This window comes from Zeugodacus cucurbitae, chromosome 5, assembly GCF_028554725.1.
Source record: "Zeugodacus cucurbitae isolate PBARC_wt_2022May chromosome 5, idZeuCucr1.2, whole genome shotgun sequence".
NCBI classification, from domain to species: domain Eukaryota; kingdom Metazoa; phylum Arthropoda; class Insecta; order Diptera; family Tephritidae; genus Zeugodacus; species Zeugodacus cucurbitae.
The window spans coordinates 4051703-4076901 of NC_071670.1; the positions used below are offsets into that span (position 1 = coordinate 4051703).

General features: G+C 28.1%; 1 protein-coding gene across 6 annotated transcripts in view; it reads left to right on the top strand.

Annotated features, from left to right (window-relative positions):
* Positions 1-39: 39 nt before the first annotated feature.
* Positions 40-25199, top strand: part of Phkg2_0 (phosphorylase b kinase gamma catalytic chain, skeletal muscle/heart isoform) — a 34645-nt gene continuing 9485 nt past the window's right edge. For 2 of the 6 annotated variants that reach the window (XM_054231172.1, XM_011178531.3), the window contains exons 1-7: positions 40-234; positions 17522-17700; positions 17778-18062; positions 18157-18247; positions 19004-19140; positions 19213-19310; positions 20234-20317. In XM_054231172.1, coding sequence (XP_054087147.1) covers positions 140-234; positions 17522-17700; positions 17778-18062; positions 18157-18247; positions 19004-19140; positions 19213-19310; positions 20234-20317 — 969 coding nt within the window. In that variant the 5' untranslated portion in view covers positions 40-139. Of the gene's footprint in view, positions 235-16964; positions 16990-17521; positions 17701-17777; positions 18063-18156; positions 18248-19003; positions 19141-19212; positions 19311-20233; positions 20318-22888; positions 23459-25199 lie in introns of those variants that run through there. The other 4 variants (XM_054231170.1, XM_054231171.1, XM_029037983.2 and 1 more) reach the window with 4 other exon arrangements.

The following is a 25199-nucleotide window of genomic DNA, read 5'->3' on the forward strand; positions in this document are numbered from 1 at the left end:
GTCGTACTTCACCGGTCACACGCTTTTGCATATCTAATTCGCTTTTGGATTAAAATATATAATCACAAATAAACTGTGCGCCGCGCATTGATTTTTCTTTGCATTTTCTAATTTGACCGTCAAAATTCCACCAGAACCAATGGCTAAGGACGAGGAGGAGGATGATGTTTTGCCCGATAAGGATGCGGCCAAGGGCTTTTATGCCAAATATGAACCTAAGGAGATACTGGGAAGGTAAGTCTAACTAGCTTGTAGGTTTATGTTTATATTTATACAAATTAGCATAAATCGAAAGTTTCACAAATTTCTGATAAATACTTATGAATGTTAACTTTTGTATAATTAAAATATTGATATATTTATATGGGGTTATTGTGGAAAAGTAACCTCTTAAAACCTTTTCGAAATGTTTGTTTCTATCGCTATCGCCTGGATTATAAATTATATATCAATAATTGCAATGATTGTTGCACAACAGAATAAATCAGTATGATGCTTGTTACAAAAATTGTTCTTAATTCCTTACATACATAAAAAAGTCTACATCATAGTGCATCACTTGGGTTGCACGGGTTGTTGTCAGTTTGATTTGGTATAATGTAGAAAAAATTAAAATTTTATTAATTAACGATATTACGTATGTAAGTGAAATATAAAATGCACATGCCAACTTGTCAAGAACTTAGCGTGTGCATATAAGGAATTCTATGGGTAATATATGTATGTACAAGAAACATGTTGATAGATCGTTTTGGGCCTTCATGGACTTTAGTGTGTAATCTTTACTAGTCATACAATAAATTAGTAAATTTATAATGTCTTAAAGTATTTAACCTTCCTCGTTATTACCATTTTAAGACGGTCGCGGCTTCTTCTGTTTGGAATTTAACAAGTATTCACTTCACTACTCTTGGACTGTAGTTTCAAAACTGTTAGAAGGTCGTAGTGAACTTTGCGGCTTCCACATATGGTATTATGTGATTCATTTGATGATTTGTGCACATTTGCAAATCTTTTTTGCGTTAAGAAGATATCATTTCTGGTATTTTTTAATATTTAGGTGTTTGAGTTTATATGAGGTAGATATTTATATATACTGTATTTGTATCTAAACAGCTTTTCTAAACTTTTAATTCACATTACTTTGCTTATGGTCTTTGTTTGGTTAACGAACAAAATATATTAAGTCAAATTAATTATATTGTATGTAGCATCTGACTATTATCTGTACATAAAATATTTCTTTTCTTATATTATTTAAAAGCTGAATGGCATTTAATGATCTGCCTCCAGATGGCGTAATTTTTACTACGCAATTTATTGGATTGTTTAGTGTGTTTACGTTTTAAGCATATTTAAGCGTGAATTAAGAATTAGCTGATTCTTTGGATAAAACTAAAAAATAACACAAAGACATGGAAGTAATAGTGAAAATGTAAACAATAGACTATACACAAAAAAATAACAAAACTGCTTTATAATTACTTTAAAATGAAGTATAATGCTATAATCACGGAAAAATAAAACACTCATTAGCAGAAAGCTTGAAAAATAAACTAACAAAAAAAATATTCCACATTTTTTTGGAACTATAAGTAACGAGTGGAATACTACCATTAATTCTGCAACAGCAAACAAAACATTACAATAATTACGCTTACAGGCAAAAAATATATGAATAAATTCATATTTAAAAATAAACCAATCACGCAGTAATTAGTGCAGCAATAATATAAATCGTCAGTATCGGCGTCAGCAGTCAGCAGTCAGCGGTCAACACATTGCAGAAATATTGAATACTTTTCAATAGAAAAGGGGCTCACATGTAGGCACACGTAAGCGAACCAGTCGGAGTCAACCAGTCAGGCAGTCAGTCAGCTAGACAGCCCACCAATCAGCTAAACAGCTGAAGCAGTGTATCAGCACTGCTGCAATAAACCATGAACGGCATGAAATGCAAGTATACACTGCACTCGACGATGTAGGGAGGTGTGTCTCGTACGGCCAGTATGACGGCAAGCAAACGGAGCATGCTGAATATACTAAAAAAAGAAAAATAAATAAATTTCTTTAAATTGCAAACTGAACGATTGGATGTGATGTAAATGTATGTAAACACACCTAGTACTTGTGTAGATGTGTGTGTGTAACTAGCGGAGAGGCGTATACGCCGTTGAAGCTTGCCATAATGTAGTTCACCTGCTCACGAAACCGGTTGATCATTGCATGAGCACATTGGCATTTGCGGAAAAAATGCCACGTGATAGCGAAAGACAGAGCTGAACGCACGCCAATTGCATATAAAATTTACAATGCACAGATTTTTGTATTTATATATAAATAGAAACACCTATTTACATATACTTGCACATATATACTTGTATATATATTTATAAGCATGTGTCTGTGTGACCAACGAGCGAGCCCCCATTTCCCGCATACGTGCTTGTTTAGAGTAACGAATATCACTCAACAGCTGTTCAAACCGTCTGCGGTGGGGGGTTCACAGTGGAACAACAGTGTTTTCGACATATACTATATATAGAATATATATTTTGTTTCATGCAATCACCAAAGCTACATAGCTGCCAGACTATAGCCACACATAGTGAAGAAACGAGTAAAGAATAACAAAATAATTAAAAAAAGTTATGATAATAAAATAAAACAACAAACACGCTTCGAACTTGTTTCATAAGCCAAGCATTTATTGGCAAGTGCCTGAACGGCAATAGCGGACAGCAACAGCGACATTTTGCTGTGAGTACCGGCCCCTCTAATTAAATCGTTGTGATCGGGTGTTTGCGCGGAAACGGGCGTAACGCTTGGCACTTGCACAGCGATACATATGTATACATATATAATTGTTTATGTGTGTGTGTATGAATTATTTTGTGCTTCACATTGAAATGGCCCTTTTGCAAAACTGCAATGACATGCAAAAATACGTCTATTAAGCCGTTTGTGTATAATTTACAGGCCCTTTTAGGTTTTAGAAAGAAAAGGCGAAAATTTACATATATAGCTAATAATTTAAATTTTTTATAATTTGTTGTTGATTAAAAAATTACCCATTTTTGTAGCAAAATATAAGTTATTCGTTAAATTAATTAATAAATGATTTATATAACTATTAAAATTGTTTTAAGATTAGCCTTTGCTTTAGCTTATTTCATATATCCGTAGTAGAAACCATTACTCAATATTACCGAGTTGAATTCGAGTCTGTTATCTTTCTGTTGAAACACACACCTTAAAGCCATTACTCATGTATATAATATATATTTTTCTAAATTTCTATGTGTTCCCGCTGTCGCAGTTTTATATCACGTCCCGGAAATCGTTTATTCAAAGAAAGCATTATTAGTAAGGATCGTCGAAGCGAAACTCATTCTGACAAGCAGTACAGACAGATCTCTGCATATAAAGAAGATCTCACTTAGACAGCTTTGAGCGATATCCTTTGTGATACCAATAAGCTCCTAATGAATCAAAGACCCATAAGATTCAACAAAACACTGGGAATCTGTTATGACCATTCTATCCAATGCGCTAGGTATCCGCTAAAAAAGTTTCACCTTGATGTTTGTCCTTCATATTTTCAAATATACGTCTTGTACAAGATATATCCTCAAACACTTCGCGATTCCATGTGTCTAATAACTACTGATATATTTTCGAAATGAATTATAGGGAATATAATAGTAATGAAATCGTTTGAGCTAAATCCGTCTATCCGTCTTGTATAACAGACTTTTTCTATTAAAGTTTAAAAATAACCACCCTCGTGAGCTCAAGTCTCCCAAATGTAGTACATTTGTCTTAAAAGTGTAAAAATATACACACAGCAACCAACAACAGCGTCAAATACTGATTGCACGTGCGGTCACCATTATCGATGCAGTGAAAATATGTATAAAACGAAAATAGCAGACAAATATCAGTTCAATAAAACACTTCGAGTCAACGCGACACAAGCGAAATCTATTAAGATGAGAGTACAAATATACATACGTGTATATGTATGTATTTGTAATGGAAAATGTACGTAGATCGATCAAATGATTTAATCTACACAAACATATTTAACATGCCTGCATACGTACATACATACATAAATACTGATGAACAAATCTATATAATTTTATGAAACGTCAAATGTCAGCTAGAAATTGTTTCGTTCACGCTAATCTCTATTCGCAAGCCTTTTTGCTATCAATTTTTTATATATTATACATATGTACATATACATACATATTTACTTACCCATTCATAATTTTATTTTCATGTATACATACATACACACATATTTTGTTTTTTCTCCACCACCTTTTTTGTTTTGGTTTTTATTTCCATTATTATTTAATTCTTTTTATTATACTCTACTTTAGCATATTTAGATAAGACAAGTTGCTTTCTGGTTTTATCTAAATACTATCAGGTTTTTATAGGTCGCCGCGTTTTGCGGCATTTTTGCTATAAAACAAAATATATTTGTTTGAATATTTGCCATTAATTGTTGATAAATTGATTGCTTAATAATTTATATATATGCACACACATATATTCATACAGAAAATAAATTTTTTGTAAACGATTAGTTGCGTTAAATATTTTTGTATCACAGATAATGGCGGAGAATTGATTTTATTTTTATTGCTGTTATGTGTTCAATTCTATTACGGCTGAATCATGTTTTACTTTCACATTTTCGCGTTCATTTTATTTTATATATGTATTTAGTTTTACTTTTTTATTGTTATTTTTTTATTTAATTTTCTATTTTTATTTTTGTTATTTTTATCCATTTTCTACTTTTATTTTATTTATTTATTTTTATTTTTTCATTTATATTTTGCTATGCGCATAAGGTACATGCAAAAAAAAACGATTTCATGCGGTTTTGGCATTGAGGAAATAAGGTTTGCTTAATTTCGTGTTTTAGTTTTATTTTTCTTTATTTTGTATGCTGTTTTTCTGTATAATATGCCAAAGTAGTCACATGCTGTAGTGGAATTTTTAGTGAAAAAACGAAGAAGTATCGAGGGAGTGATTCATTTTTGCAAATGAACTCTACTTGAACAACCGTTTTGCTGACTTTTATTTAATTTCTTTTAGTATTTATTTCTTATTCGTATGTTTTGCGAAATTTTTGCGTATTCGCCTTTCTAAGTATTTTCGTCTCATTGTTTTTTTTTTAATATTATACAATACAATTTTTTTACTTAAACACTTATTTTACTATATTTTAAATATATGTATTTTCAATTATGTATTAATTTTGTATATTTCTTTGGACATTTTGTTCAATGTATTTTTATTTTTTAAATATTTTCTTGAAAGTTTTTAAAAATAGTTTTTTTTTTTTTTATAAATATATGTATGTATATATTTTTTAATATTTTGATTTTTATTATTTTTTTAATTTGATTTATAATTATTTTATATTTATTTATTTTTTTATATTTGACTTTTTTTCATATTTGATTTTTTATTTTTTTAATATTTGATTTTTATTTTTTTTTTTTAATATTTAATTTTTATTTTTTTTTAATATTTGATTTTTATTTTTACTTATTTATTTATTTATTTATTTTTTATATTTAATTTTTATTTATTTTTTATATTTAATTTTTATTATTTTTTATTTTTTATATATGTACATATACTATTTTTTTATTTAAAATATTTTTCTATTTGCGAAAAACCCTATTTTTTAAACTTGAGCTCCATTTATTGGTAGTTTCTCCACCACAAATTTATTTTATACATTTTTTTTATTCTATTTTGATTACATACATTAATACATTGTTGATGGAAATATTTAAATTTTAAATAAAATTTTATTCAATCATAGTAAATTTATTATATGTATGTACTTGTATATTGCTTTTTCTTTACCTTTTGCAATAATTGACATTGTTCAATTGCAAAATGTCTCGAGAGGCTCGTCCCTCACCAATTCGATTGAATAATTGTCTTTGACGTCATTTGAGGCAAACAGAAAATTGCGCCTTTACGTGTGCACATATAAATAAATGAATGAAACAGACGTAAATGTTACTAGAAAAGCAAAACTATTTTTTTGAATAAATATATGCAGGTACATATAGGGTTTCCACATAGAGTTGCTTTTACTTTCGCAATCATAAGATGATAGATAGATAGTGCCAAGTTTTTCCAAATATTCTATATTTGTTGAGAATGATTACTGAATATATAAGAAAAACCAATAACTAGAAAACATTTCCCAAAAATATTTTTGTTCAAGTCATGCTGTCCAGGACCCGACTGTCGTTGAATCGGTACTGCTACAAATTTGCAATATGGTCCATTCACTTAATATAATTATACTACTAAGACGCCAGCCGCTATTTTGCTACGTAGTTCTGCTCTTCGGTCATCCCATTCTAACCTCAATCATGCAAAATTATAACCTAAAAATACACCTCAGTAAATAATAATAATTTAAAAGTGACTTTGAATTATTTTCCTCTTTTCTACATTTTGTCTTCACTTTCTCATTCAATCCTTTACTAAATACACAGTAATTAACGTACGTTCTACTCAAATTTCGAAACACTTACCACCTTCAATGTGCTGTTTTATGTTTCTTTCGTCGAAAATATGGATATTTTAAGCCTCGTTTCCTCTTTTTTGGCGCAAAAGTCAAAAACCTTTGTACAAAGCAGAAGTCAAACTAAAATAAATTGTGTAGTTACAAAAAGAAAATATTTACAGTGCAGCAGATCAATGGGCAGCTAAGGTTTCAACAAACAACAACAATTAAACATATATTAGTACACAGTGAATGCAATTTTCCAAATTTGTTGGCCTTTAATTATCCGATACGAAAGCGGATAGCTCAATAACATAAACAATTACAACAGCACCAGCAGCAACAACAACAACAACTACGTACATCCAAAATAAATAACAGCCAAATAAAGTGCAATTCAACAAATCAAAAATGTGGTATTGACGCCGTGAGAAGCCGCGCGCTTGTATGCTCACAAACAAGCAGGTCTCGTTGCAACGTGCCATCGGTGGCGTAGGCACACATCGAGACTAGCCGCCAAGGCAAGTCAAGCCACTGGCTTAATTGGTGGGGATGGTTACTGCTGCTGCTGCTGTCGCCGTTGTAGGACAATGTGCCACTTGCTGCAGCTGTGCCATAAACAAAACTGTACAACGGTGTGCAGTGTGTTTGTTGTCAAGTGTCAAGGAACTTTGACAGTTCGTAATATATTTTGAAGTGTGTAATGTATTTTGAAGTGTCCGAGTATGTGTGCATTTTTGTTTTTAGTCAGCATTTTAGCGCTCCTTGACTGTGAAGTTGTTTATCAATACAAAACAAATTGTTAAAAAAAATTATTATCTACTTGTGTTGTGCAGCATTGTGTAAAGGTAAATGAATTTTATTTCGATTTCCATGTAATGATATTTAATACCACAGCAGTTATATGAATATGTATGTCGCTTTTTGTATAGTTCATTTGTATAGTTCATTAACTATAAATATTATTACGCATCGCAAATGGTTCGTAAACCCTTTGGCATTTCCGCGCTAGTGCTGAATTAACAGTTTCAATATTTTTATTATTAATTTTTACTTTTCGAGTTCTTTGTGAAAAACAATATGAGCTAATTTTCATATTTTTTTTTTTTGTTTACATGGCTTTTACAAGATTTTTTTTTATTTATGTTAGTATATATGCATATTCAATTTATTTTGATGTGATAAAGTGGTTGTTGTATATAAATATTATAAATTGACAACTAAACGCATTAATATACATATGTATATATATAAAAAATTTATGACACATTTATAGTTTTATTCTATATTCAGCAGTTTTTTGAATGCACTTGTTTATATATTTATATATTTTTTACTTGTAAAATTGTTAATGCTTCATTTCTTTTGATTATTCATCATTGCGAAATCGTTGCTGACATATATTTCTCACATATATAGTCAATGCAAAAATTATTGCCTACAAATAGGCGCTGAGACAAATGCAAATATTATTGCCTACAATTAGGCGCTGGGACATATATATTTCTCACATAGACTGCCAATACAAAAATGATTGCCTACAATTAGGCGTTGAGACAGATATTCGTTTTACCTGGGCCGTGGATCTTTCAAAATATATTTCTTTCTAAGATTTTTACTTATAAATTTTTTCATTCTTCATTTATTTTGATTATTCTTCATTGAGAAATCGTTGCTGAGCTATATTTCTCATATAGACTGCCAATGCAAAAATTTTTGCCTACAAATAGGCGCTGAGATAAATGCAAATAGTATTGCTTACAATTAGGCGCTGAAACAAATATTCTGACTATATTTAGGAGTTCCAATATATGTTTTACAGTAACGTTATTAATTTTTTGAATTTATTGAGTTCAATTCCGACCTGCGTCTATATTTATCGTTCGCCTGATACGGTTTGGGCTCAACTTTCAGCAGATGCGCAACAAACTCAACTCTATTAATCTAATACAATTCAATTATTTCGGCAAATGAATGTCATTAGTACTAATTTCATTCATTGAGTTGTGCTGCGCTAACTTTCGCTCTCGCATACGTTTTGAAGGTTATAAACATTTTCGAGTTGACTATACCGTTACTTGTTGGGACAACTCATTCGACAAGATATATGTATGAATGTATGTACTCGTACATGCCTCCTTACTAACTTCGAGTAAATATAAAAGACTTCAGTGACCGTGATGCGCACTAAATTTAAATTAGAATAAACAAGTTATGCGTATGTATGTCTGATTGCATATAGGTACATATGTACGTACTAGCTGACAAAAGTTTAACTCAAAGTAGAGAGATGTGAAAAAAAGAAATAAAAATAGACACTGTCTATACATATGTTTGTATGTATGTACTGTTGTCTGTACAATGTATTTTTGTATATCTATCTGTACACTGAAACCGCAGTGCTGAACTATTGCGTAAGATAATTGTGATGGCAAAAAATAAAAGGAAGAGAACAATAATAATCAAAATAAATTAATCAAATCATAGCAGACACACGAATAATTTATCCAGTATATACTATATAAATATTTACTTATATATCTAAAAGTACACAAATACATACAAAAAAAGCAGCAAACAGTTCGTCATCACTTAAGAGATTCTGTTTATTTATATAATTGTATGCATACTTTCGGATAGCCACATACACCAGCGAAATTAGATGACGTCATAATGCAACACACGTGCCCAACTTCAGCATCACCACCCAGCGCAGCACGTCGTGCGGTAGGAATCATATAAAATCAAAATATTGAATACATACATACATATATATATCTAGTTTGAGTCAATAAGGCAATTGCTGTATGTTTTGATGCCTCTCTCGACGCGCGTTTACTTAGCTATCACCATCAGCGTTAGCGGCCGGTTTCTGCCGCAGTTGACACGTATATACGTACATCTTCTTGCCTAGCTTTTTTTATCTGTATGTCTGTATATTTGCCTTCATGTATCACTAGCCGTCTGTGAAGCCACTTTTTGACTTTTGTCAACCATTTTGGTGAAGTTTAATAAATTTGAACTTTTTGACTAAAGTCAAACACACACAAACATCGAACAAACATCTGTGTGTGCATATATGTATGTATTCAAATGTATCTATTTGCCTTTTAGTGCTAAAAAATGGCAATATAGCGCTAAGAAACAGCAAACAAAGATAGAATATACAGAGTACATAATTAAATTAAAGCGAAACCTTTTGTTTATTTTATTTATTTATTTTAACGTGCGAAATCAGGGACATTTTGCAAAAAACAAAAGCCCAAGAAAAAATAAATAATTGATTCATTTAGAGAAAATTAAGTCATTAGACGAGGCAATAAAACTAAAAAAATTTAATATCACATGTACTGAAGTTTTTTTTGTCTGTTTATGCGAATAATATATGCACTCACATATACATACATATGTATGCATATATTTAAAGGCTTATAGTTAAATAGAAAATCATTCGTACGAAAATAATCTTCACTGTTGTCACACGCTTTCGAAATGTAGGGCGATCACTCAACTTGCACCTATAAAAAATAAAAATAAAATATACACATACATACATTCATTCATTCATACAAACTTGCATGCATAAATATGTGCGTATACATGTAATCATGTATCATGTAAAGTAAATTTGTGAGTTCTTTTTGTAGTAATGCTTTAATTTATTTTATTTGTGCATTTTATTAGTTTATTGTCTTAAAATTAAAAAAAATACACTAAATCGGGTAAATATTTATACTTTTAAGCTTTCAGTTTAAAATTTTTAATATTTTTTTAAATTTTATTTTTTAGAATATATAGCAATATTTACCTCAGAAAACCTTTAAGAATACTAAATTAAGAATCAATTTTTTTAACGATTTAATAATTTTTTAAATTTTTTTAATCTATATTTTATATTTATAATTTTTGTGTCTTTAATTTTAAAAAGTCTTTAATGATTTTTTGTAATATATTTCATAATTTTTTTTCATTACTGAATATACATATATTAATGTATATATACTTTTTCTTTGAAGTATTTTTATAATATTTTTTTTTTTAAATCATTTCAACATGCTTAAACTAAATTTTATATAAAAAACATTTTAAAAGAAATGTAAATTTAAATTTAAAAATCTATTAGAATCATTTTGATAAAATTATATTTTTTTTTATAAAATCTCTACAAATATTTTGTTGGGTTAATGTTGACACAAATGTCCAAGATCGATATAAAAGGTTTTAATCGATTTAATCGACCAGTGCTTGACCCTAGAGACATCTATTGGAAAACGGAAGAAGCAAAGTTGTAGACCTAATAATATTTTGATAGCCACATTTAACGCAATTTTATAATCCTTGAAAACAAAAATTGTTTTATTTTCTTATCTTCCTCTTCCGGTATATGGCAACCGAACCAAAATTACTTTTTACAACAAAAATCTCATAAATAATACATATATATTGTGCATACTGGCACTGAAAATACATATAGCGCCTATGGATAGGCTACATTTTTTCTACATGAGCTTTTATAGATATGTGAGTGTATGCAATCACGGTGAGTTTACCAAAACAAACTGAACTAATACCCCTGAAGATATTTTATGTAAATATTTTGTAATTGAGATTTTTTTTTAATTTTTGCACTATTTCTAATATATTAACTATAAGCCCTAGGCAGTACTAGATATTGTTCTACGATATGTAAAAGATGGAAATTTTACAAAATTCACTAAATAAGTGCTTATTTACAAAACTGTGTATCATTACTTGTACGAATGCACAAATAATACCCAAGTATTGATAAAAGGTTTTGCGAAATGAGCCTAAGAGCTTAAAGAGCAAATGTAATGATGCACGAGAATTTTGCAGCTGCCTGAATGCACATACATATGTATATGTTTTTAAGTGTAAAAATAAGACACGCGTGCATTTCATTCAGCTATCATACGACCCGACGGCAGGCGGTAGCAACAGCGTATAGATTAGAAAAGAAAATGGGGAACCATGCAAACAATCTTCTATAAGCATTCTATTTGTTTTAGTAATTTTAGTGAAATAAATGCGACGCAGTAGGCCCGTGTAAGCAATACTGGAGAGTGTAAGGTCTTACTTTCATCTACTTATTCTTTTTCATTGTTATTGTGTTCTCGTTTGTTTTCCTTTCCTGTTTACCATTTTTCGCTAATAGTTTTGCGGGAGAGCCTTAGATCAACAGTCATAAGTTCAAACTGACAAATGATAAATTGCAATAATAAACTAAATACATATTTAGAGTACGTGTATGTTTGTATGCGGAGATGCCGTGCATTTACTTGCATTAGTCGTGCATTATAGCTACTTATAAATTTTGTTTATGTAAAATTACTTAGTTGGGCATTTCCGTGCAGCGTGTTGGAACTGTACTAAAACAGTTTTTAACGTCCCTCAAAAAACCCTGATATAATATTTCTTGAGTAGTTTAAGTCCAGGTCTTTAATTTATAATATTCCTTAAATAAGCTACTATTTAGTGAATATTAAATAAAAAGTATTTACTTTATTGTTTTAACTGTTATGTTAAACTTCTTTCAAATTAATTAATTTATAATTTAATCTATAATTTGTTTATAATATAACGATCATTTTATATGGGTGGTTTTTTTTGTATATTGCCCCTTTGGATATGCTACTAATTTGAGTAAACTCTGGCAAAATACATACAGCTTGTGCCAAAATGTTTATTTTTCAGTTTGAAATATTTATTTTGTAAATTTTTGTTGGAAAATCAAATTTATATTTTCAAATTTTTTAAATATATTTTTAAAATATTTTTTTTTTTAATTTTTTGTAAATATTTTTTTTTAACCTTTTTTAAAATTTTTTGTAAATATTTTTTTACTATTCGTTTTGTAATATATGTAACATATTTTTCTTCTATTTATATTTTTTATATATTTATTTAGAAGTTTAAACTCAAGAAAAATAAGTGTATTCAAATTACAATTATAATATTAAAATAATAACAAATACACCGAAAAACGAATAATAATAATGTGGAAAAAAAAACAGAAACATTAATTAAGTTTTTTTCGCATTCGCCAAAATTTTATTTTTCTCAAACGTTATTCTTTCTTCGACTTAATCTACTTTTTCATGCTAACATAGATATTTCCACAAGAAAATTTATGTATTTAATTTAAAATATGTATTTTTATCAGTACATTTTATTCCTTACTTATTTCCAATTTTTTACAGTGAATGTTTTTTTAATTTAAAATAAATATATTTTTTTTTTAATTTTTCATCTTTTTATAGTCAGTCATTTATTTTTTCTTTTAAAAAAATAATATATTAATTAATATGTTTTTTGTGTTTAAAAATATAATGTTTTTACTTAGATTTTTTTTTACAAAATTATTTTCGTATGAAAAAAAAAACAATACGTACATTTGTAAATATGTACATATGTAGGTGTTTGCGCATGCAGTTGTATATTCATTACCCTTATTTAACTTTCCATTTATCGTACATTATGTAATTGTTACTTGTGTACTGCATTTTCTTGTCTGTTGTAATCATCTCTAACCTTTTAATTAAATGTTAGGCAATACTATAATAAAGGTAACTGCGAAACTGCACATACATAACATGTAGCATCGCAATGACAAATAGATGACAATGATCCACAGCAACTGCGACAGTAGAATATCATTCATTTTGCCATGCAAACGGTTGGGATTTGACGCAACACTTCCACCTCCACCCGGAGTGCTCATGCAACTGACAAACATACTGATATATATTTTCCGCCTACAATTCGTTCGCTGATATTTTCAAGCCATGCGTTTGGAGCGTGGTCTGTCACAAAGGCAATACCTGAATGTGACATATGTATATTGTACCTATTTGTGTGACATATCCATTTAAAGCGATTATATATGTATGCCGAAGATTTTCCAATTTTTTTGTTTTTCCAATTTTTATGTATATGTATGTATGTAATGTGATTTATGTATATATGTTTGTATAAGTGTACGTATCTATGTATGATTGTATAATTTTTGGTTTGTCCAATGCATCTCATAAAAAACAATTCTGCTTCTTACACTCTCCGAAACACACACACAAACACATCTGCAAACCTTTGTGACCTTGAACTGAACTTGTGCGTCAATGCACTTTCTGCAGATGTACATACATATATGTAGATAGTATGTATGTATATATTAAATAATAAAAAATAATACATGTCTGTATGAATGCAAGATGTTTGCCTCTGCCTAGAACTGTATTAAACAATTTGTGTACCGTTAATTTGCTGAGACTGACTATAGCCGGTGTTTGGCACAAAGCAACCCAGAACCGGTGACCGTTCGGCTGCTGGCGAATACAAAAATGCTATTTATTTTTTATACATACATACAAACATACATACATACAGGGATTTGTGTGGGCGTGCAGGTTGCGTATAGACTTTGAATTCCACAAGTGATTCAATATACTTTTTTAAACACACACTAGTTGATGTGTATGTGTGCGTGCAAATCTTGAATGAATTATGTACATATGTTTATACTACGTACATATCTGCAAAAATAACTCTCAGTCGCAAAAAATAATTGAATATATGTTTTAAAAATTTTCCAACAATTAAATATAATTATTTTTAGCTATGCAAAACTGTGTACTTATGTTATGTGTGTTTACTAAATTAAATAATATTGTAATAACATAAAGAAACTATTATATTTAGAGTTCTATTGATTCCTAACTATAATTAATTGTATATAAACTTAATTTATTTATAATTAAACCGCAGTTAATTTATTTTTATTTTTTTTAAATTAATTTTAATATTATTTAACATTTTTGTAGTAATTTTTTTATTTTATTTTTATTTTTTTTTTTAATTAACTTAACTTAATTTTAATATTATTTAACATTTTTGTAGTAATTTTTTTATTTTATTTTTATATTTTTTATTTTATTTTTAGTTTTTCCTTTTTAACTTTATTTTTAATTGAAACCATTTGTTAACTTCAACTTATAAATTATTTAACATATTTACTAAGTTAAATATTATTTTTTTATTTTTATTGTTATTTTTTCTGTTTTTTTTTATTTAATTTTATATTTTTTTTAGTTATTTAACATATTTACTAAATTAAATATTATTTTCTTTATTTTTATTGTTATTTTTTCTGTTTTTTTATTTAATTTTTTTTTTTTTTTTTAGTTTTTAATATACATTGTTTTTCTTTAATTTTTTTTTATTCCATAATTCATCAATTGCTTTGCCGAGTATATTGACTCATTTATTGACTTGACTTTTAATATTTAAAACCTCATGGCCTTAGTTTATCAACACCAGACAACATTAAAGTAATATTGTATTTATGTATGGACTATTTTATTGATTCTCGGAAATATTTGAGTAAGGCTTTTGTTCTTATGCATTTCACTTGATTATCTATTGGTTATATTTTTTATATTATTTAATAATACATCTTTAATATAATTTCTTTCATACATTTTTATATTAGTTAACTTTTATTATTTTTAAGTTTCCAAAATATTTGACACTTTTTTTTCATTCAAGGCAATAATTCCATTCAAAGTTGGTAGTACAATACTATTTTTTTGATTATTCGATTTTATATTAAATATCTATAATTATATTAAAAATCTCGTTAATGAATTTAAATCTCTTATTTTTGCTTTTTAATTAAAATTATTAAATTATTCATTTTGTATATATTTTGTTATTATTTCTAATTAAATGGAATTTGTTTAATTTAATCGTTTATAATTTTCTACGATTTGGATAAAGCGGAAAAGAATATTTAATTCTTTTTTATTTTGTTTGATAATTTTATATTACTTTATACATTTTTTAAATTTAAGTTTATTTTTAAGTATCTTTTCCGCCCAAGAAATGCGGAAAAATTACGAAATTCATATTAATTGCATATGCATGCATATAAATAGTATATATTGTCCTTATCAGTTAAACTGTCTGGATTTAATTCATTAAAATAATTTATAATACTAATCTACACACTTAGTTCTAAATAACACGTGTATGTGTCAATATGTATATAATTAGTTATGTATGTGTGGATCAGCCAGCTGTTTGCCCTGCCTTTGATGCAAAAGTTGCTGCCGCAAGTTTTGCAAAAAAAAATTAAACTTTAATATAAACAAATGATGCGCAATAATTATACGATTCTAAAAGTAATAGCAAATAAATTAATTAAAAAGTAACAAAACTAAAAAAATTAATCATAATCGATCAGTGCCGTATGTGGGACTGCCTCAATGTGTTCAATGTACATATATGTATGTATGTACATATATAAAAAACAACAATTTAAACAAAGAATGTATTAAACAAGCTTATTACGTGATTTTATACAGCAATTACAATTTACAAAGTGAATGGTGTAGTTAGGTGTATGCTATATGTGAGTAAGTATGTATTCATATGTATGTTTGTATGTGTATGCGTGTTGTTTTTAGTGTTTTTACATTTAATATCGTTTATAACGTATTTCGTTTAATTGTTACATTAGACAGCGCTTTTACCCACAAATCACATATGTATATAGAGTAGATCATCCGTAATCACAGTGGCTGTCAAACTATTAAAGTGAATATTGCATTTTCAATAAAAATTCAAATTTCTTCTAAATATTTAGCTTTTTTAAGCATAGAAATTAGTTTTGCCACTATAAAAATGCAACTTAAAGAGTATTTTTGATCTAGTGTTGATCTTATATTGAGGTTAGGTTGACTCATATATACATATATACAAATATTGGAAATTTAATGAAAAAGTTATTAAACTTGTGCGTAGTTATACATTTAGTACGCATAATTCAATACTTTGTAATATGTCTGTGCGCTTATTTTTGTTCTGTGATCTTTTCAAGCCAATATGCTTAGCTTAGCTTAAGGTTATTTCCAAGGTTATTAAATGGCGCTTCAAAAATCAAATGTCGCTTTTATTGTAAAACAGTGCGGAATCTGTAACAATTATTTCTTTGTAAGAAAATATAATGTGTAAAAAAATGAATATAATAATTTTCTGCTTTATTTATTTTTATTATAGTGCCACACATGCATACGCACACGAATCGAAATGGTATGAACTTTAAATGCAATAATATTTATTACACTTTAAAGTCTTAAATGTTGCGTTATCACGACGATTTCCAATCTATTTGTAATTACATGCCCATTATATGTATATATATGTGTCTAGGAATATGTGCGCATGCATGATTGCCGCCTACGTATTCATATATATATGTATGTAGCTGTTCTTCTTGCTGTTATTGTTTTGAAACACAATTACATACTTATCTTATATTCATATAAATATGCGCGCATTATAATTAATTATTTGAACTGTGTGGACTTTCTACGTTCCGGCTATTTGCCAATTTGACTGTGCTACTCCGTAAGGTTGGTTGACTGACCAATGGTCTGGTCTGTGTGTGTTCGTCTATAGATTTGCGTTGCGTTTTTATAAAATATATTCAATAAAAGTGTCCTCATTTTGTGCATATTTTACAAATATACTATTGTATATACATATGAATTTGTGTGTTTGTTACAATGCACTTTATGTTTATGCATACATATTTCATATGTGTGTATTTATTTATTTATAATCATGTGAAAAGCAAATATTTACTACTTTCAGTTACACGCGTGTGGAAAGTGTGCGTAGATTAATAGATTTTATAGCAGAAAAAAAAAACAAAATTTCGAAATCTAACGAAACTGCAATAACAATTTTGTTATTGGCAAATAAATTTTAGTTGTACAAATATCTAATATGTTTCCTGGACACACAAATAAAATTATTAAAATATAAATTTAAAACTAATTTTGTGTGAAAAATTACAAAAACAGTAAAACATATTTATTTTTATTTATAAAAATATGTGTAAATACTCCTAATTAATACTTTTTTTCTTCTTACATTTTTCAGAGGCATCAGTTCCACAGTACGCCGTTGCATCGAAAAGGAAACAGGCAAAGAGTTTGCCGCAAAAATCATCGATCTTGGCGCTGCCACAGAAGCTGGTGACACCAATCCATATCACATGCTCGAAGCCACAAGACAGGAAATTTCAATACTCAGACAAGTTATGGGGCATCCCTATATAAGTGAGTAATCACAATGTGAAAAATTATTTTAAATCACAACACAACTAATTTTGCCTATTTTTTTGGGCACATTTCAGTTGATCTACAAGATGTCTTCGAATCGGACGCTTTCGTCTTTTTAGTATTTGAATTGTGTCCGAAGGGTGAACTCTTCGATTACCTTACCTCGGTTGTGACGTTGTCGGAGAAGAAGACGCGCACCATTATGCGTCAAATATTTGAGGGTGTTGAATATATACATGCAAAAAATATTGTACATCGAGATTTGAAACCCGAAAATATTCTACTCGATGAGAATCATAATGTTAAGATAACAGATTTCGGTTTTGCGCGGCAACTGAAGGGCGACGAGAAGTTGACAGGTGTGTAGTGACATGGAACAGTGAAAATTGCTTGAATGTCTATCTATTTTGTGGTTTTTCATATATTTTTTAACATTTTGTCTTTGTCTTTTAGACCTCTGTGGCACGCCTGGCTATTTGGCGCCCGAAACATTGAAGTGTAATATGTTCGAAGGCTCGCCTGGTTACTCAAAAGAAGTTGACATGTGAGTATCAAAAATGTAATATGAAATGTTTGACATTTTTTTCGTTACTAATTTTATTATTTTTTAATTATTATTATTTTTTTATTTATTTATGTATTTTTTTCAATATGTTAAAAAACGCATTTCATTATTTTTAAATTAAGTAAATATATTTTTTTTTAATTCAAAATATCAATATTTTTTTACTTAAATATTTTTTTTAATACTAATTTTATTATTTTTTAATTATTATTATTTTTTATTTATTTATCTATTTTATTTTTTCAATTTGTTAAAAAAATTGTTAATTAATTTTTGATTTAAAATAAAAAATTATTGAATGTAAAGAGTAAAACAGCAGCAGTGCAATGGAAAAGTAAATTATTTTTTTTTCAATACTGATTTCTTATTTCTTATATAATTTTCTTGATAAATAATATAATATAATAATATTTTTTTATTAAATTATTTTTTTTCAGTACTGATTTTTTCCTACTTTTTTTTATAAAAAAAAACAATATTTTTCTACCTAAATTAATTTTTTTTAGTACTGTTTTTTTATTTTTTAATTATGTCTTTATTTATTTTTTCAATTTGTTAAAAAAAAAGATTTTTTAACTGATTTTTACTCTTGGTATCCTTGACATAATTAACTGATTTATTTTCCTACATTGAAAGTAATCAATACACGCTTAAAATGCATGATTATTGTGTATTGTATTTATTGTTAAAATGTGTGTTTAATAAATAAAATGTTTCAATTCGCTTATCACTCAGTTGGGCATGCGGCGTCATTATGTTCACATTACTTGTTGGCTGTCCACCGTTTTGGCATCGCAAACAAATGGTCATGCTGCGCAACATAATGGAGGGCAAATACAGCTTCACGTCACCCGAATGGGCTGATATATCAGGTAAAGTGGCAAATTACTTCTCAATATATACTAGGCACACACTAATAGTGACAAATAATTTTTAATTTACAGAGGATCCTAAGGATCTCATACGCAAATGTCTAGTCGTCGATCCAGCGAAACGAATCACAGTGAAAGAAGTATTAAAGCATCCGTTCTTCAATCAGATGGTAAGTCCACCAAGTATAATATTAAGCGTGAGAGACAATTTAAATACATATATACAAGATTTTGAGTATAAAAAGATAATATTTAATTAAACAAAACGCACATAAACTTGTTGCTCACCCCTCTATTTCTACACAATATACTACGAGTATTTTGCTTAAGGTTAAGACGAATTGCAGTTTTCAAATTAGTATTTTAAACTTTTCTACACATACACACAAATATATTTATAGCGAGAGTATATCGTATGTATGATGCTCTCTTTGCGTCTCTACCTACACCAGTACACTAGTACATTTTTGACATTTCAGCGCGCATTGTTGGCAATATTTTGCTTTTAAGCTTTTTTGTATGTCATTTTTTGTTAATATTTCTTTTTTTTTGTTATAACTACGCTCAACAATTACATTTACCTTATTATTTTTAGCATAGTATTTATAATACATTCTACTTTTATAGCACATTTAGTAAAGTACATTTTTACTATTTTACATGTCTATATAAATTTATATTTCTACTGGTTACTTAAGTTGTTGTCAATAGAAAAATTATGTTTTTTTTTTTATTTTGAAAAAACTATTTTCTTTATTTTCTCATAATTTCTAACTATGATTTTCTTTCTTTTTTCTTTCATTCATTCACTACCCACATATTGAAAATTATATAATTTACGAATTTCGAAAAAAAAAACATTAAAAAATTCGGCTATCGTACAAAATTTTGTGATTGCCAAACATTCACACGTCTCTAATATACCAACCAACATCTATGTAATTCGAATACAAAAAAAAAAATTATATAAAATAACCTCTAAAAATTGCGCCATAATTTTGAAAAAAAAAAACGTTTATTGGGTAAACAATTAATACCATATTCGTATAAACAATCCATCAAACGAAAACGTTCGAATGTAATACACGAAAAGTTATTCGAGCAAAATATCGATGGACTGAAGCGCAGCCTATCCACCAAATCTAGGAGAATGAGTCGCATCAATGACATTGCACTGGTAAAGAAATGTTTCTGTATATTGCATAGAAACAAAAACAACAATTACAAAAACAAAAACAACATTCATAATAATTATAACAACAATAACATTTACTGTTACTTTGCTAACATTATAAATAGTACAACTACAAAGAAACGAAGAGTGATTGTGTTGATCTTACTACACTACCAATTTTCCTATTATTTATTAAAATTAATTTAAATTAACTCGTTTAGCTGCTAACTACCAAATATATTTTTTTCTCGTTTCTGCATTGATTGTTCTCTTAACAATATTATTTTGTTGCATATTAGCTTTTAAATTAGAGAAGAAGAAAATTAGTACATTGCACGCGGACTGAAGGTGGAGATATATTCGTAATGAAAGAAAATATTTTTTCTTGAAAAATCATAAAAGCATTATTCCATTTAGAATAATTTTAAAATATGAGTTATTAAAATTTTTAATAATTATATTAAAAATATAAAAACTATATCAAATAAATATTTAAAATTATGGAGACATTTTGTTCAAAATTGTTTGTGGAAATTTTGAATTTTATAATGAAAAAGTAATTTCGAGAAATTTTCTTCAAAATTTTTTTGTGGAAATTTAAAATTTTTATATGAAAAATTAATTATGGAGAAATTTTCTTTAATTATTTTGTGGAAATTTTTATTTAACTTTCAATTGATTTTTGTATTTTTTTTTTTGAAAGTAAAATAGTTTTCTTCAATTTAACTTAGTATATACATATATCCAACTTAAACTTTAAAACATAACTTTTTTTATTATGAAAGAAAATTTGTTAAATATATTTTTACGTTGATATAAATATAAATATTATATTTTCTTTTCACTGTGGTTTTCTACACAATTTTCGGCGTGTGCAATGTCCAGTTTTGTTTTTTGCATTATTTCTTTATTTTTTACCATGCCATTACTCTTTTGTTGATTATATTTTTTGTGGTTCTTTTTTGTATACGTTTTCTTGTTGTTTATTTTGTGCGCGTCCCATTTTTCAATATACATTTAGGTTTGCAATTTACAATGCTATTTTTTGTTATGTGTGAAATGCATTTATTTAATAGTTTTTATATTTACAAATAAGTTCGAAGTGGGCAAATTTGTTTTGTTGTGGTTATATAAGAAAAATTAAAGTAAAGATTAAACAAATCGAAAAAAATAATTATATAAAAAAAGCAATTTGATAAAATTCTTTGAAAAAAAAATTGAAAATTAATAATATATAATATATTAAATCAATTTTAGCCATTAATTTCTAATTTCATTTTGATAAAATTTTTTTTGATTTTGATTCGAAATCAAAAATTTTTATTACTATAATATTAAATCAATTTAAAACATTAATTTCTTACTAAAAATATTTAATTTTCAAAAATAAGTTCAAAATTTTTTGTAGCTGCCCCGCAACAACGTATTTTGTTTTTTTTTTTTGTAAAATGCTTTATTTACACTTTATTTAATATAAACATGTTTTTGCATTTGATATTTTTATTTATTATATACATATATTCTGATTTTTTGCTGTTTGCATGTTAAATTTGTTTTGAAAGTTTTATTTATTTTTGAAATAAATTGCATGTTTTGCTCTTAAATCATATATACTTCTTTTATTATTTTAAGAAAAAACTATTTTTTAAATAATTTAAAGGTGCATATATAGATTTTATGTGTTAAAATGTTAAAAAAATTCAAATTCAAAAATACAAATTTGGCAAACTCGCGGCAAAATATATATTAGAAAAAAAAGCACAAAAAGACGAAGCAAGAAATCTGTTGGAGCATTTGAGAAAGGCAAAATTTATAAATGTAAATAGTTCTAAAGTAAATTATAAGTGAAAGAGACGCAATAGCATTTGAAAAACTAATTTCGAGCGAATTTGGCAAAAATTAAGTTTACTACTCGTGCACAAATTATATCTTACTTTTTTTATTTGATTAAACTAAGGAAAATATTTTACTATTTATAAGCTTACTAAATAGTTGTTATATAATTTATTCATCATTCAAATCATAATTTACGTGCATTTGTTTGCTGCTCAAACGCAAACACTTATAAGGTTTACCAAAAGTGGCTGTTATGTACTCGAGATTTTTCTTAGTAAAAGCACTGTTTATCAGCTGCAGGCGGTTGGGTCCGGTTGGTGAAGGCAACAAACATACATATTTGTATGTGTGCCCGGTCTGTTGCTTCAGCCTTTTTAACTTTTTGCCCCACCTCATCGTTGGTATTAATAGGAGCATAGTATTCTACCCGTGTTCGGCGCCCCACAGACCCCTATTTCCCCCTATCACCCTAGTGTAAACCACACATACAATAAATGAAATAATTTGTTATCTCTACAAAATGTCAATCGGCTTAACATTGAGCATTCATCACGTGTGCGTTTAATTATCAAGCAAAAAAAATGTATAATTGTAGAAAATTTTAAACAAAAAAAAAAATTAAAAATATTATTGTACGCACATTTCTAATTGTCAACCGATTTCATCCAACTCCCTCCTCACACACACTGTCCCGCCCCCGTTTTTTCTCTTTCTCTCTTTATTTCGTTTTATTTTTAGGTTTTATGCTCAGAACCGTCGACTGATGGCCGCACCACTTATCAGCTTAAATCACAAAATCTGCGTAACACGCCCAGCAATGGCAGTCAGTTGTATTATAATCCTAATATTATTAAAACACAGACGTCGAACTACAGTTACAACAAACAACCATCAACAACAACGAATGCTAGCAATAATATTAGTAACAACAACAATCGCAAGAGCATGACAAACTTGTACTTAAACAAACAAGCGAGTAATCTTAGCAATAATAGCAATAACACCTATACGTCAACCACCACAACTACTTCCCCGAGTACGACGAACTCTCAAGCGTACAATAACAACTATAATCAACGCACTTATCAAAGTAATGGTAATGCGTTTGACAATACTACGGCTGGTCCGGCTACATTCCACACGACAAATAAAAATAATAACAGTATTGGCAATGCAATGACAACGACGCCATTCATAACGCAAGAGCAGCAGCAGCAACAGCAACAACAACAGCAGCAACAGCAGTTGCTCTATCAGCAGCAGCATCAACAATTTATACAAAAACAACAGCAAACATATGAACAACAGGTGCCAACAAAACAACACTACTACGACCACTACCACAACAAGAATCATGATCAAAGCTATAATAATCACTATCATCATCATCATAATTGTACACATGCTCCACACTCTCAACACCAACAGCATAATCATCATCACCATCACTTAAAACCGTATTTACATTATTGTGAATGTCAGCACGAACAAGTGCAGCCAGTAGTAGCTCATCAACAACAAAAACAACACCAAAACAATATTGCACATTCATTAAATGGTGTTAGTAGCCTATCATCCACATCAACCACAACCACCCCTTCCCTCACAGCACTAGCGACGGACCCACCACAGCAGACAGGAATGACAGCAGCAACAACAACGGCTTACGCAGCGACGTCAGACAATTTGTCGCAATGTTGTGTCGAGTCCTTAAATTACTATGCACAGGTTAGGCGACTTAAAGACAAAATTCTTTTCAATTGGGTATTATTCACTTGTGGTTAAACAACAATATGAAATTCTGTGATTGGAAATTATGTTCGTTTATGTAACTAATTACAAGGTTTCGTGTATAGAGCGTAGCTGGAGTGCGTCAATTGAAATTCTGTGACCATTTGGATTAAAGAAAGCGTTATTTTTGCGAATTTTTTCGGTACCAAATTAATTTTAAATATTTTTTTTTATTCTATTAATATTTTTGGATTATATTAGATTTATTAGATATTATCCTCTAATAAATCTAATCTAATTAATATTTTTACATTCTGACAAAGATTTTTACTAAAAAATATTTATTTTATTATTTTAAAAATTAAAATGAAATTTTATAAAATTAAAAATTATAAAAATTGAGTCTCACATAAATATACAAATTTTGAAAATGCAATGTTTGCTATAAAAATATACTTCATGCTATAGAATATTGTTTGTGCTATAAAAAAACATTTTTATAGCAAAAAAATATTAGCATAAAATGTTTAAATATGTAAAATTATAATATGGCTTTATATATAAACTTATTTATATAACTGTACACGATTTCGCATTTCTTAAGCAATAATTTATATTATTGTTATTCGTATTTTTTGATAATTTTCTTGTCAAAACCATTTCCAGCTACGCTAAATACTCGCATTTGGTACAAATTATTTTTGGTTTAATATGAAAAACAAAAAACATTTGGCTTATACGGTTTTTTTTTAATAGAAACAAATACATTTTACGACTGCTAGTGTTCATATTTCTTACGCTCATTATACAAAAAAAAAAAGAGTTTGGTCAACTATATTTTCCTTCTGTAGACTTTTTGTGTAGCTAGTTTGTTACTTATGCTTTATTGATTCCACTTTAACTGACGTACAAATATGTTTACTTAATCTAGATTTGTAGGTTAGTTTCTTCCTCTAGCTAATATTCCCAAAGAATTTGAGCACATATTTTTTTTATTTAATTTAAGGTTGTACCTGTATATGCACCTTTATTTTTATGACATACAATAGTCTAGTTTGCTATATAACTGAGCATACAAACGTATGCTGGTATATATGGGTTAATATTTGCATGTTGCTGTAATTTTAGCTTAAAAGTTGTATAAACTTCTAACATGATTAACCACTAACATACTTGCATGTACATATATTCGTTATTTAATTTTAAGTAAATTAGAAATTTATGTTGTATATTCTTGGTCATAAACTGCTAAACATATTTCAATATATCAATATACAATACAATAATTATTAATAATTAAGGAATTCAAGTTTCTTAC